Raw genomic sequence first — 12,291 nt, 5'->3', positions numbered from 1 at the left:
GTTTGATTATTTCCTAGTGACTACTACTCCTGGGTCAATTTGCTTCTTTGTGTTCTAGAGCTTTCAGTTGTGCTGTTAACCCTCTAGTGTAACTATTCTCCAGTTTTTTCATGTGGGCACTTAGTGCTATGAACTTCCCTCGTAGCACTGCTTTCAGTGTTCCATACGTTTGGGTATGTTGTGTCGTCATTCTCATTGAATTCTAGGAAGTCTTTAATTTCTTTTTTTATTTCTTCATTGACCAAGAAATGGTGCAATTGTGCATTATTCAGCTTCCATGATTTTGTAGTGTTTCTGCAATTTGTGTTGTTGAATTCTAATTTTAATGCATGGTGGTCTGATAAGGTGAATGGAGTTTTCGAATTTTTTTTGTACCTGTTGAGATTTGATTTCATTTTGGTGGCTCTCTCCTGTGATGTGTATGCAGTGCCCTCCTTCATCTCTTTTGATTGATTTCATTTTGAAATCTAATTTATTAGGTATTAGGATTGCTACCCCTGATTGTTTCTTGGGTCCATTTGATTGGAAAATGTTTTCCCAACCCTTAACTCTGAGGTAATGTCTGTCTTTGAGGTGAGGTGTGTTTCTTGTATTCAGCTGAAGGATTGGTTCTATCTTCGAATCCATTCTGTTAGCCTGTGTCTCTTTATGGGCGAGTTAAGACCATTAATATTGAGGCATATTAATGACCATTGACTGCTCATTCTTGTTTGTTTTGGAATAGTTCCAATATTCCAATATATGAGGTTTTCCACCTCTTTTCTTTTGGCTGTTGGTAGAGTTGGATTATCTATTGGCCATGTTTTTCTGGTTGTAGTTAACTCCCTTGGGTTGGAGTTTTCCTTCCAGAATTTTCTGTAGGGCTGAGTTAGTGGATACGTATTGCCTGAATCCAGTTTTGTCATGGAATATCTTGTTTTCTCCATCTATAGCAATTGAGAGCTTAGCCTGGTATAGTAATCTGGGCTAGCATCCATGGTCTCTTAGTGTTGGTAGAATATCTATTTAGGACCTTCTGGCTTTCAGAGTTTCCATGGAGAAGTCAAGTGTAATTCTGATAGGTTTGCCTTTGTATATTACTTGGCCTTTTTCCTCTTCTGCTCTTAATATTCTTTCTTTATTCTATATGTTCAGGGTTTTTACTATTATGTGGTGAGGGGATTTCCTTTTGTTGTCCATTCTCTTGGTGTTCTGTAGGCTTCTTGTACTTTCACTGGTATGTCTTTCTTTATGTTGGTGATTTTTATTCTATGATTTTGTTGAATATATTTTCTCCTCTTTTGAGGTGGATTTCTTCACTTTCTTCTATTCCTATTATTGTTAGGTTTGGTCTTTTCACGGTGTCCCATATTTCCTGGATATTTTGTGTTAGGGATTTGTTGGTCTTAACATTTTCTTTGGTCCATGAATCTTCGGTTGATGTATCAATTTCTCCTAGTGTATCTTCAACACCTGAGATTGTCTCATTCATCTCTTATATTCTCTTGGCTATGCTTGTATCTGTAGTATCTGTCTTTTTGCCCAGCTTTTCTATTTCCATCATTCCTTCAGTCTATGTGTTTTTTTTTATTGTTTCTATTTCAGCTTTCAACCCTTGTACCTTTTGAATTGTTTCTTGTAATTTTTGCTTGGTCTTTTCCTCTCTTGCATTTGTTGAAGTTTTTGGTTTGTCTTTTTTTCCATTTTGCGTTTTTCCATATTTTGGATTGTTTTTTCTTCCATGTCTTTAAGGGATTTTCTCTTATCTTCTTTGAGGGCCTCTATCATTTTCATGAAGCTGCTTTTAAGGTCTTTCTCATCTGCTTCTTCTGCAAAGGACTGTTCAGGTCTTGCGGATATAGGTTCTCTAGTTTTTGGTTGTATCATATTGTTTTTTCTGTTGGTGGGTGTGTTTTTGTATTGTCTCGTTCCCATCATTTCTTCCTGTGGGAGCAGAAGGAGTCTCTTCCTCTCCTGGTGGCTATGTGACCCCTTTTCAGTGAGTGGGAGCATGTCCAATACCCTGGTAGCTTCCTCTTGCTTGGATGGAGGCCGTCCTAGTATTAGGACCTTAGTAAACTCTATAGGCTGGACCCTCGCCTCTCCTCCCCTGTCCCGTGGGTGGAGACTAGGACTTGGAAGCTAGCAGTCTCTGGGTCGGCTGAATCCCATCAGGCTGGGATCCGTCTCTGCTGTGTGCAGTCCTCAGAACTTCGGTGGTTCTGCTCAGGCCACCGGAAAGCAGGGTGTAGACAGACCACTACTTACCTCACCTGTCCTGTGGGTGGAGAATGCAAATGGAAGCTGGCAGTCCCTGGGTGGGAATCCAGTAGGTGTGGGATCCGTATCCGCTGTGCTGAGTCCTCAGGTCTCCAGTGTTTCTGCTCAGGCCCTCCACTAGCTCTTATAACTTAAAATAACTCATATTTTTATCAATCTGCATTCTACCACATGGCTTTTACCTCTCTCCCATTTTATGTCTCCGACTTGTTCCAAGTCTTGATGGTTCTCCTGTGTACTTCAATTATGTCCTCCTGCTCTCTTTGCCTGGATGGCCTGCCTAGTTGTTGGCCATTCCACTTTTAATACACCAATCACTGAAACACATCTTCACACAGTATACCAGTATTCTGCAACACCTCTTGGTATTGTTAGTCGCATTAATGAAAGAATTTAAGAACCAACATAAATAGAACCTCAAGGACAAACAATGACAATTTATTGGAGGTTAAAGAAAACCCCAGGACAAGCAAGTTGTAAATCTTGCATTTGCCTACAGTTGTCAGCTGGTTAAGATAAAGTTACTTGGAGGTCATCCCTATGGATTTAGAAAGCCCTGTGGCAGGAGTGGAGCTTTAGAAAAATGAAGTCCAAAGCCTTAGTTAGTTTCAGAGCACACCAAGCACCAGCACTAGCTAGGAAGCACCTGAAAGAAAATGATGGAATGAAAAGAAATATGCCATTCTGAATCACAGTTCAGACAGGCAGGTAGTCCTAGCCAAACTGAACCAAATAGCAGGTCATAGGGACTGCACTCGAAGGCATGAATTCTGGAAGGAAAATAGCATTATCTTATGGTGGACCCAACCTCATAGGCAAGCTACACTAGACAGATTCTGGATCTTTTTGACTGGATAAAGTCTTAAGGAAGAAGACAAGAGCATGATTCCACATAGGCATAGGATCTATTCCACGAGTTTGGCTCAACAAGACTCTGGAAAAGCTCCACTGCTTAGAAACAAAACAAGCAAAAAGTAATTGTGAAAAGAAAGTCTCAGCTCCCACCCCCCCCGCCTCTACACACATACACACACACACACACACACACACACACACACACACACACACACTGATTTTAATTAGGGCTGCTTGCTTGATCATCAATGTAGAGTTATCTTGTAGAGAACAGACAACTATATTTTTGTATTAATTATATATGCTATATATACATACATACTTTTTATATGTAACTAGAAGAGAAAATTGCTAACTACCTCAAAAATGGTATTTCTGTGCTAATTTTCATTTTATTTTATGTTTTTGAGAAGTTTCCCAACTCTCTGTCCCCCAAATAAGCTACACCTTTTGACAGTTCCATCAGTAATGGTAGTTGGCTCAGAGTCTTCCCCGGACAAGCTTCTGTCATGTTTTTATTTTAAGCATGTTAGTGGGTGTGAAGAGCCCTCTCATTGTGGTTTTACAGTTTGCATTTCCCTGGGGATTAATGAGACTGAGTCTTTTCTTGTGCTTATTGACTATTTGTAAATCTGTCTTGAGAAATGGCTTTTCAGAGCTTCTCCACCAGGATTTTTAATTGGCTTACTTATCTTTCTTTTCTTTTTATGTTGGAGTTGTAATAGATATTTATCATCCTAACAAATCCCTCATCAGTTACTCAGTTGCACATATTTTTCTCTTACTCTGAGTATTGTTTTTCACTTCATTGATGCCCTTCTAAGCACAAAAGTTCTATTTATTTTCCTTCCCTTTTCATTTTATTTTTCTGAAATGGAATAAACATGTTTGTATTGTGCTGTTACAATTATTCGATTTAAGGGCTGGAGAGAGGCTCAGTGGTAAGGGCTGTTGCTGCACTTCAGAGGTCCTGAGTCTCAGCACCCAAGATGCGCAGGTGACTCATAGAAGCCTGAACTCCAGCTGTAGGGGATCTGACATCTTCTTCTACCCTCAGCAGGCTCCCACACAGATGTGTACTATGCTCCCCTCCCCACATGAATACACATAAATACAATCATCAGATTCATAAACAAAAACCAAGTCTCTTCATGTAAATGTTTAATGGGAAAACCGTGTTTCAAAATCTATACATTTATAAAACACTTAGTCTTTAATAACGTTCAGCATTGAGCAACTGGCAGTATTTCAAATTATGTACAACTCCAGACTCCCTGAATGTGAGAGTCAATGAGGAGGCCTGGGCTACCTATGGGGTCCTGAGCAGTGGATCAGTGTTTATCCCTCGAATACTAACAGACATTGTATGTCCATAACACAAAGAGGCTCTCTCTGCCTGCACTCTTAGGGAAGTGCCTGGACCCTACCCTGAGTGAAATGATAGACTCTAGATATCCCCTATGCGGAAGGAATTGGGCAATAGGGTAACAAAAAAAAAAAAAAGCACCTACCCAAACATTGCCATCAGCTGGGGTTCATATAGTCAGTCATGTAAGTCCTTGTGGGACATTTAATATTCAAACAACCAAAACCATGAGAATCTTTGCCCTTGTGTCACTGTAGACAGTTGAATCACTGCAAGGCTTAGACACATTACAAATGAAGCATGCCAGTGTCCTCAGCAAAGCTCCAGTTTGAAAGCATAGCTTTGCTTTGGAATGCAACAAGTAGAGAACACAAGTTATTTTTGAGTTAATGGAGAAGTATGTTGCCAGCTGCTTACACCATTTAAGATATGGACTGCTGTCATTGTGTTTCTGCATTGATACTGTTATGTCAGGTTTGCAGATGTAAAGATTGATACAATTGTTAAGTATGCCCTACATTAGTTTCTTAGACCCCAAATTTCTTCATAACAGATGTGAGAATTGGGTCTTGCCTTCTATGGTGCATGGTTTTCCTCTGAAATGTGGAGGTTGAGGGAGATTTTCTCTCTCCCTTTCAGCTCAAATATCCTCACCAAAGACCATCACCTGCATGATTTATTTCCATAGTGGCTTGTGACACTGTCTCACATTATCAGCTGGGAAATGGTTGATTTTGCAACTAGATACAAGGCCTTTAATGCTCTTTTGACATCCTCCTTTCCCCTCCATAGGCGGAACCCTCTGCATTTCCACCTCATCGCTGATTCTATTGCAGAGCAGATCCTGGCTACGCTCTTCCAGACCTGGATGGTACCTGCAGTGCGTGTGGACTTCTATAATGCTGATGAGCTCAAGGTATGGAAAGGAAGATAGATGGACGGGAGAAGAGTTTTCCTGATCTGCTGCATCTGGAAACCTTGTTTGGGTGTAATTAATGGAACTGAAGTAAGAACAGGGACCTCACCTAGTAGGAAATGCTCTGGTTGTAACTGTGCTTATCTGCATTTATCATTAAGCCATATATTAGCAAAACTGGTCATGTACTACAGAATCTGTTTTGGTCTGGGCAATTTAGCCACCACGGAAATCCATCAAAGCTGAAGTTCACTGACCTCAGTATGTATCTGAACATGGTTTGAGGTAGAGTCATCATTCTCTTGTTCTCTGAGGTGAATGTTGACCTCATATTCTGACAGACCTTGCCTTAACTCTATGTACTGTTATCTACTTATCACAAGACACCAATCAATCACTAGCCCATTCTGGTGTGTTTCTTCAGAGATAAAATGTTACAATTTGAAGTATTGGGGTAAGTAGGAATTCCTAATGAAGGAACATATGATGATACCCCAAGAAGAATATGTTGAATAAATCTGTATTAGGAAGATTTCAACTATTAAAACCCATGTGATCATCTGATTCCTTTACTTCAAGTTTTTTTTATAGTGCCACCTTGTTTGCATGATGATTGAGATTGTGGTCTAACAAAGATCACTGACTAGAGCTTTCAACCCTGCTTTTATGTATCTCTTCTCATTGCTATGAATTCCCAACACTTACCTATAATTACCTATAAATATTAGAGGACATCTAACTAATATATGGCTTTTCTCCAATGATGCAGTCTTTTGCTTCTTCTATTCCCCCTATCAAATTTAGTCCCCTGATATCTTGTTACAACCTCACCCATTCTTTTATACTCAGTGGCATTGCTTTTCTTTCTCCTTTCCAAAAATGAACAACACACTTTCTATTCACTTGTCTTTCAGCACTGTATCCATTCTGTGGTTTGTAGTCCTGTTGTCCCACTAAGTCCTGCCACTCTTTAGCCCCAAATAAACACACAGAGACGTATATTGATTATAAAACTGTTGGCCGATGGCTAGGGATTCTTATTGGCTAGCTCTGTCTTAGTTGTTTACCAATAAATACTAATCTGTGTATTTCTACATAGCCTTATCTTACCAGAGAACACCTGGCATGCCCTATTCTCCTGGTCTCCACATGGTGTCTCCTCGCAGTCTCTTTCTAATACCTTTCCCTGACTTGTCTCCTAGTCCTGCCTATCTTCCTGCTTCTATTGGTCAGGGTTTATTCACCAACCAATAAGAGAAACATATATGCAGAAAGACATTTCCCATCATCTCCTCTTTTCTATCTAAATAAAAAGAAGAGTTTTAACTTTAACATAGTAAAATTATGTATAACAAATCAGTCACCAAGTAAGAACTATAGTTAACAATAGTTCATTAGCATTTGGGAAACATATAAGCAAAATATTCTATTATCTATTCTATCTTTATGAGTCTAAACTTTTATATGTAACTTATTTTTTATCATAACTAGTGAAAACCATAACCATAACTATCTGTCTTCAACTCCATCCAAGACCTCAGAAAGATAATGTATAAACACTAGCATTGACATAGACATCTTACTGCCAGGACACCCAAAGTTCCTCTGTAATATAGAAGCATCCATCTTCATCTTGTAGGTTGTAGTGTGTCTGGCACACTTCTCAGTAAAGCATGAAATTTTAAACTGTCCACCTGTATTGGTAGTTTGTCTGGCAGTCTCTTCCTTGAAGCAGGAACCCTTCAGGACTCTCTCAACTTGTTTTGGCAAATTCAGAATTCACTTTCCTGTCCTTCTTCTTGAATGTCTACTTGGAAATCATGTAGTCAAATAGTCTAGGCAAGAACAGTTTCTTGCCCAAATGGCTAGTCTTGCCATGCCCAAGGCAAACTCCATAAGGAGTTTCTTCTATGCACATCCTCCTCTCTGAAGTAATTGGTGTTGTTAGGATCAATTGTGTCTCACTGTCATGAAAACCCCTAATCCATTTTAAATGCCATATTCTGAAGGTCTTTCAAAGGTTTGAAAACTATCCATCTCTAATATATCTCTGTATATCTAGAAAACATAACAAGTATAACTATAAGTTTTGGCTATTATAGGTGACTATATATAAACTGTAATTATACATTACATTTCAAATGAGCTTTATAAACACAGTAACTAAACAAGAGGAGAAATATACCTTAAATTTATATCACTATATCAAATTCTAAACCAATGCAAATTATTCATTTCTATATCATAATCCTTTTTTTAGAAAGAAATTGGCTGTGATCATTAACCACTTATAACTAGCCCCATTTAAATAAAAAAACAAAAATAAAACTTTATAAACAATATTTGAGAATTTAGGCTTCATTCTTTGCAAACTGCTTCCTGATGTTTGGGCGGACTGTCAGTACCATGGGGGATCTTGAGAAAACCCAGAAACCTGGGCATTTCCTGTATGTAGTAGTTTGAGGCTGCATTGTCTCAGCTGTTTTGGATGTTGGATAACTTGGGCCACTGCTTTGGGGTAGGGGTCCTGTTTGATGAAAACATATTAGTCTGGAAGGAATCCTTACCTTTTCAGTTTCTTTGGAAACAAAGACAGAACCTCTTTTCCAAAGCAACCCATTCTTAGACTTAAATTTTGAAGTCAAAACATTTTCAAGATATATAAATTAGATTAATGCAGTAGCATTTATACTAAAATGTTAGTATTTTTTGCTCCTTCCTCGCCAATTAAACAATTCAAAGCACAATAACATTCAGTATCCAGACTCTGTGTATTTTACATCTTTACATGACTTTTTATTACTCTCTTCTTTTAATTTTATTTTTTGTTTTTTGAAACAGGGTTTCTCTGTGTACTTTTGCCTGTTCTGAAAATCACTCTGTAGATGAGGCTGTACTTGAAATAATAGAGACCTGCTTGCCTCTGCTTCCCAAGTGCTGGGATTAAAGGCGTGCACCACCACACACAGCTACTCGATTTCTTTTTTAACCACTTTATCCTTTTCCTTTTCTCTCCCAAGCCTACATATATTTTTAAACACATTGTCAACCATTTGGAGGTTTTTCTTCATGTAAATCTGTCTTTATTGTATATCCCTATCTTTTTCTGGTCATAAGTCTTATCAGTTAAACAACATTGCTAAGATTAAAGAACACATTTTAGTTGCTGGCTTTCTAACATGGTAGTGTACATTTACTGTCAGAACTGGGAACTGTGCCCACTTTCTTGACTCTTAAACCTCTTTTGTTTATTTGAGTAAAAGCTAAATCTGCCATGCAGCATACTGTGTGTGGCATGGAGATGTGGTCACTGCTGGCGCCAGCTGCTCGTGCATACCATTTACCTGTTTAGTATCTCTTCAAAGACCTGTGAGCATTTGCTTGTCTTTAGCAAACAGAGCCCACCAGGGAAAATGCTGCCACCAAGATGCAGTGCTTGGATCTGTTCTTTTGTTTAGAATCCCTTTTAAAGGTTTAATCAGGATTTACTTGGAAAAATCTCACTCCTCCTGTGGGTGCCATTTTTTAGCTGGAGTTTTTTGTCCCTCCAAATCCGCCACCCTTCAGCCCCAAATTAACACACAGACTTATATTACTTAAAAAACTGTTGGCTGATGGCTAGTACTTCTTATTGGCTAGCTTTGTCTTAATTATTAACCCATAAAAACTAATATATATTTCAATATCACCATAACTTACCAGAGAACTCCTGGCTCCTCCCATCTTCTCAGGCTCTACATGGCTTCCCTTAGCAGCCTCTCTGCCTCTCCTCTCCCCAGAATTATCCTCATCTCCTAGCCCCCCCTATCTTCTTGCCTCTGTTGGCCAAATAATATTTTATTCACCAAACAATAAAGGAAGCAGTAGGACACACCCCCGTCATTTTTTAAGATACTTTTTGTAAAATACTTTTATAAATCTTGATCATGGGAAGTGGGTGACACAATGGCAGTATTGTGTCACAGTGGTAAAATGCTGAACCTTTTGGAGTCTAGCAGTACCTCTTTAATGAAGATGAGAATATACCTTCTTTTCCTGTTTTTCTGATGCATAGTAGGCATTCCACGTACTAGGAGGTTTAGCATACTGCTATTGGTAGAGGAACTGGTATCTTTGAAAGAAAACTCTGGCTTTCTGGCTTTGTGTTTCAACATGTGAAGGACCAGACACACAGGGATAATGCTGATTCTGGCAAACAGATTCTTCTAAGAGCCAGAAAGCCACTATAATTTCATTTCAGTGTAGTAATATTTTAAATAAATTGATCATGTTGGTGCATGCCAGAGTTTCTGATTTTCACATTTTTCATGCTCCAAGATTGTTCAAGATGTTCAGAATTTTGCATTTGGGAATTGTTGTAATTTGTGTGTCATTCCAGTCTATTTCTGAGCTAAAATTTATTAACATTTTTAAAAGATAAAAACAAAATTTAGCAAATTGGTATAGTAATTAAGGTGAAATGCAAGGCACTCTGTTTCCCGTGGTCTCAGTGCAAATATCGTGGGGAAATGAAAATAGAGAGGAGGAACAGAGCTGGCAAGAAGGCTGCCTCAGCCTCTAAACTTACTACTCCACTTCCTCCCTACCCTGTCCCCAAAGAGAAGACCCTATGGCTTGTTTAGAAACACAGAAGTCAGATGGGGTGGCATGGTCCTGTGGTCCCAGAAAATGACAAAACTGGCGCTGGAGGATAATTGTCTCTAAGCCAATCTGAACGATATAGTGAGATTCTATCTCAAAAGAAAAAAACATAGAAGTTTTAATTTCAAATATTTGTTTTCCACAGAAAAACTATATAATTGAGTCTGTGCCTTAGCTAATTTACTTGTCAAGTTGGCTGGAATAAAGGCAGCCACTGAAGGAGGATACAGTATATGTAACATGTCAGGATGTCAGGTTCTTTAAAATTGCTTGGTGCTTTCATTCATAGTGACTGGAACCTATAGTTCCATCACTGGGGTGACTGAAGTAGAATGATTGTTAGAACCCAGGAATTAGAGACCAGCAGGCAACATAACAAAACCTTGTTTTTTTTTTTATGTGCTTTGAAAATTGAAGAATCTCAGTCCCTGTTGAATCCCAAGGTCATGTAGTTCCTAAGTTGTTGTGGATCCTATTGATCCTATGGCCTTGGATGTGACCCATAATGTTGATTCATGATTAGAATGTTGAAGGGGCAGGATGCCCCATGGAACCCCAGCTTTCCTGCGTCCCTGAGTCTTAGATGAGAGGAGTGGAACACAGCATGCCAGTGGTTCTACTCATAGTGATCCAGATGAGTTGTCTATTATTTTACATATGGGTTTGTTCAGGTTACATTTTCGTCAGCTTCACACAAGTTAGGGATATTTGGAAAGGGAAACTCAATTGGAAACATGCCTCTCTCAATTGGTTGTAAGACATATTCTTGATTAAGAGTTGATGTCGGAGTTCCTACTTGCCCCCTCTAGATAGGTGGTCCTGGGTTGTATAAGAATGCAGACTGATCAAGCAGTGTTCCTCAATGACCTCTGTTTTAGTTTCTGCCTTGAGTTTCTTTCATGCCTCTCTTCAATGGTGAATTATGATCAGAATAGGTAAACCAAATAAACTCTTAACTTCCAAAGTGGCCTTTGGTCACAGCTCTCAATAGAAAACAAACAAGGCTAGTTATTCACTAAATTAAGGCTTTTATTGTTTAAAAAGTATAATAATTTTAAAAATTCAATCTGGCACATTTAAATAGTTATGATCTTTTAGAATCTTGTCTTCCATAGAAGATTCCTGACGTCTTTATTTTTTCTACTTGTTATCATTCCTCTCCTATGTCTCATAATTCTTGTCCCAGAAATTTGCCGGATAGTGAACATGGTTATATTATATATAGAACATGATGTTTCCATGTCACTAGTAGCAACACAGGAAAACATTTGTATATCATCATCTCTGCCAACTTGCGTCTGCCCCTCTCCTGGTTCATGGCAATGCCATCTGCATAGCTGCTCTTTATCGGTTTGACCTTCCTCTAAGTTACCCTACAGCCTAGCTGAGTGCTATTCTCCCTAGTCAGTATCTCCAACCAAGCTTCATGATTTTTCCCAGCCCATTGACATCTCTTGCCTTCTGTTCTGTTCACATTTCCTTTCCCAAGTGTATTATTGTACAATAGCAAGGATCAGTTTTCTGAAAAAGCAAGCTCATGCAGGGCACTCCTATCATCTGTTGAAAATCATCTTTGATCCACTATTGTTCTTAAGAGCAAGACCACAGCTCTACAAGCCATTTTTAAATTTATTTTTCAGTTTAAATTTAGATAAGAAACAAGGTTGCTTCACAAGTCAGTTCCAGGTCCCTCTCCCTTTCCCTCCCCTCCTCCCATGCCCTCCCGCCAGCCCCCCCAATAACCCCTCATTTCCCCAGGGAGGGTGAGGCCCTCCATGGGGGTGTACATAGTCTGTCATTTCATATAGGACAGGGCCTAGACCCTCCCCTAAGAGTTCAGGCTGAGAGTGCACCTCACATTGTTGGATAGGAGTCCAAAGTCCATGTGTATACTCGGGATGAGTACTGATCTACTGCCCAAGGCTCAATAGATTACCTAGGCCTCCTCACTGACACCCACATTCAGGGGGTCTTGATCAGTCCCATGCTGGATTCCCAGGCTGATGCCTGGGATTCAAGAGTTAACCTTTGTCAGGTCAGCTGTTTCTGGGGGTTAAACCAGCCCAGTCTTAATCCCTTTGGTCATCAGCCCTCCCTCTCTGTTATTGGCTTTCTTGAGTTCAGCTCAATACTTAACCGAGGGAGTCTGCCTCTTCTTCCATCAGCCACTGAATAAAGTTTCTGTTTCCCAGACTCTCTGGCTATGGGATTGTAGGCTGGCACTCCCCAGATCTATGTCTAAAATCCATATATG

General features: G+C 39.4%; 1 protein-coding gene across 4 annotated transcripts in view; it reads left to right on the top strand.

Moving 5' to 3' along the window:
• The window catches only part of Large1 (LARGE xylosyl- and glucuronyltransferase 1), a 459,671-nt gene that overhangs the window by 206,882 nt on the left and 240,498 nt on the right, over positions 1-12,291 (top strand). For all 4 annotated transcript variants that reach the window (XM_040734825.1, XM_040734828.1, XM_040734827.1 and 1 more), the window contains one exon: positions 5,273-5,396. In XM_040734825.1, coding sequence (XP_040590759.1) covers positions 5,273-5,396 — 124 coding nt within the window. The remainder of the gene's footprint in view (positions 1-5,272; positions 5,397-12,291) is intronic.

Source organism: Mesocricetus auratus, unplaced genomic scaffold (genome assembly GCF_017639785.1).
Source record: "Mesocricetus auratus isolate SY011 unplaced genomic scaffold, BCM_Maur_2.0 Super-Scaffold_100041, whole genome shotgun sequence".
In the NCBI taxonomy this organism is placed as follows: domain Eukaryota; kingdom Metazoa; phylum Chordata; class Mammalia; order Rodentia; family Cricetidae; genus Mesocricetus; species Mesocricetus auratus.
This window is presented reverse-complemented; position numbering and strand designations above follow the sequence as displayed.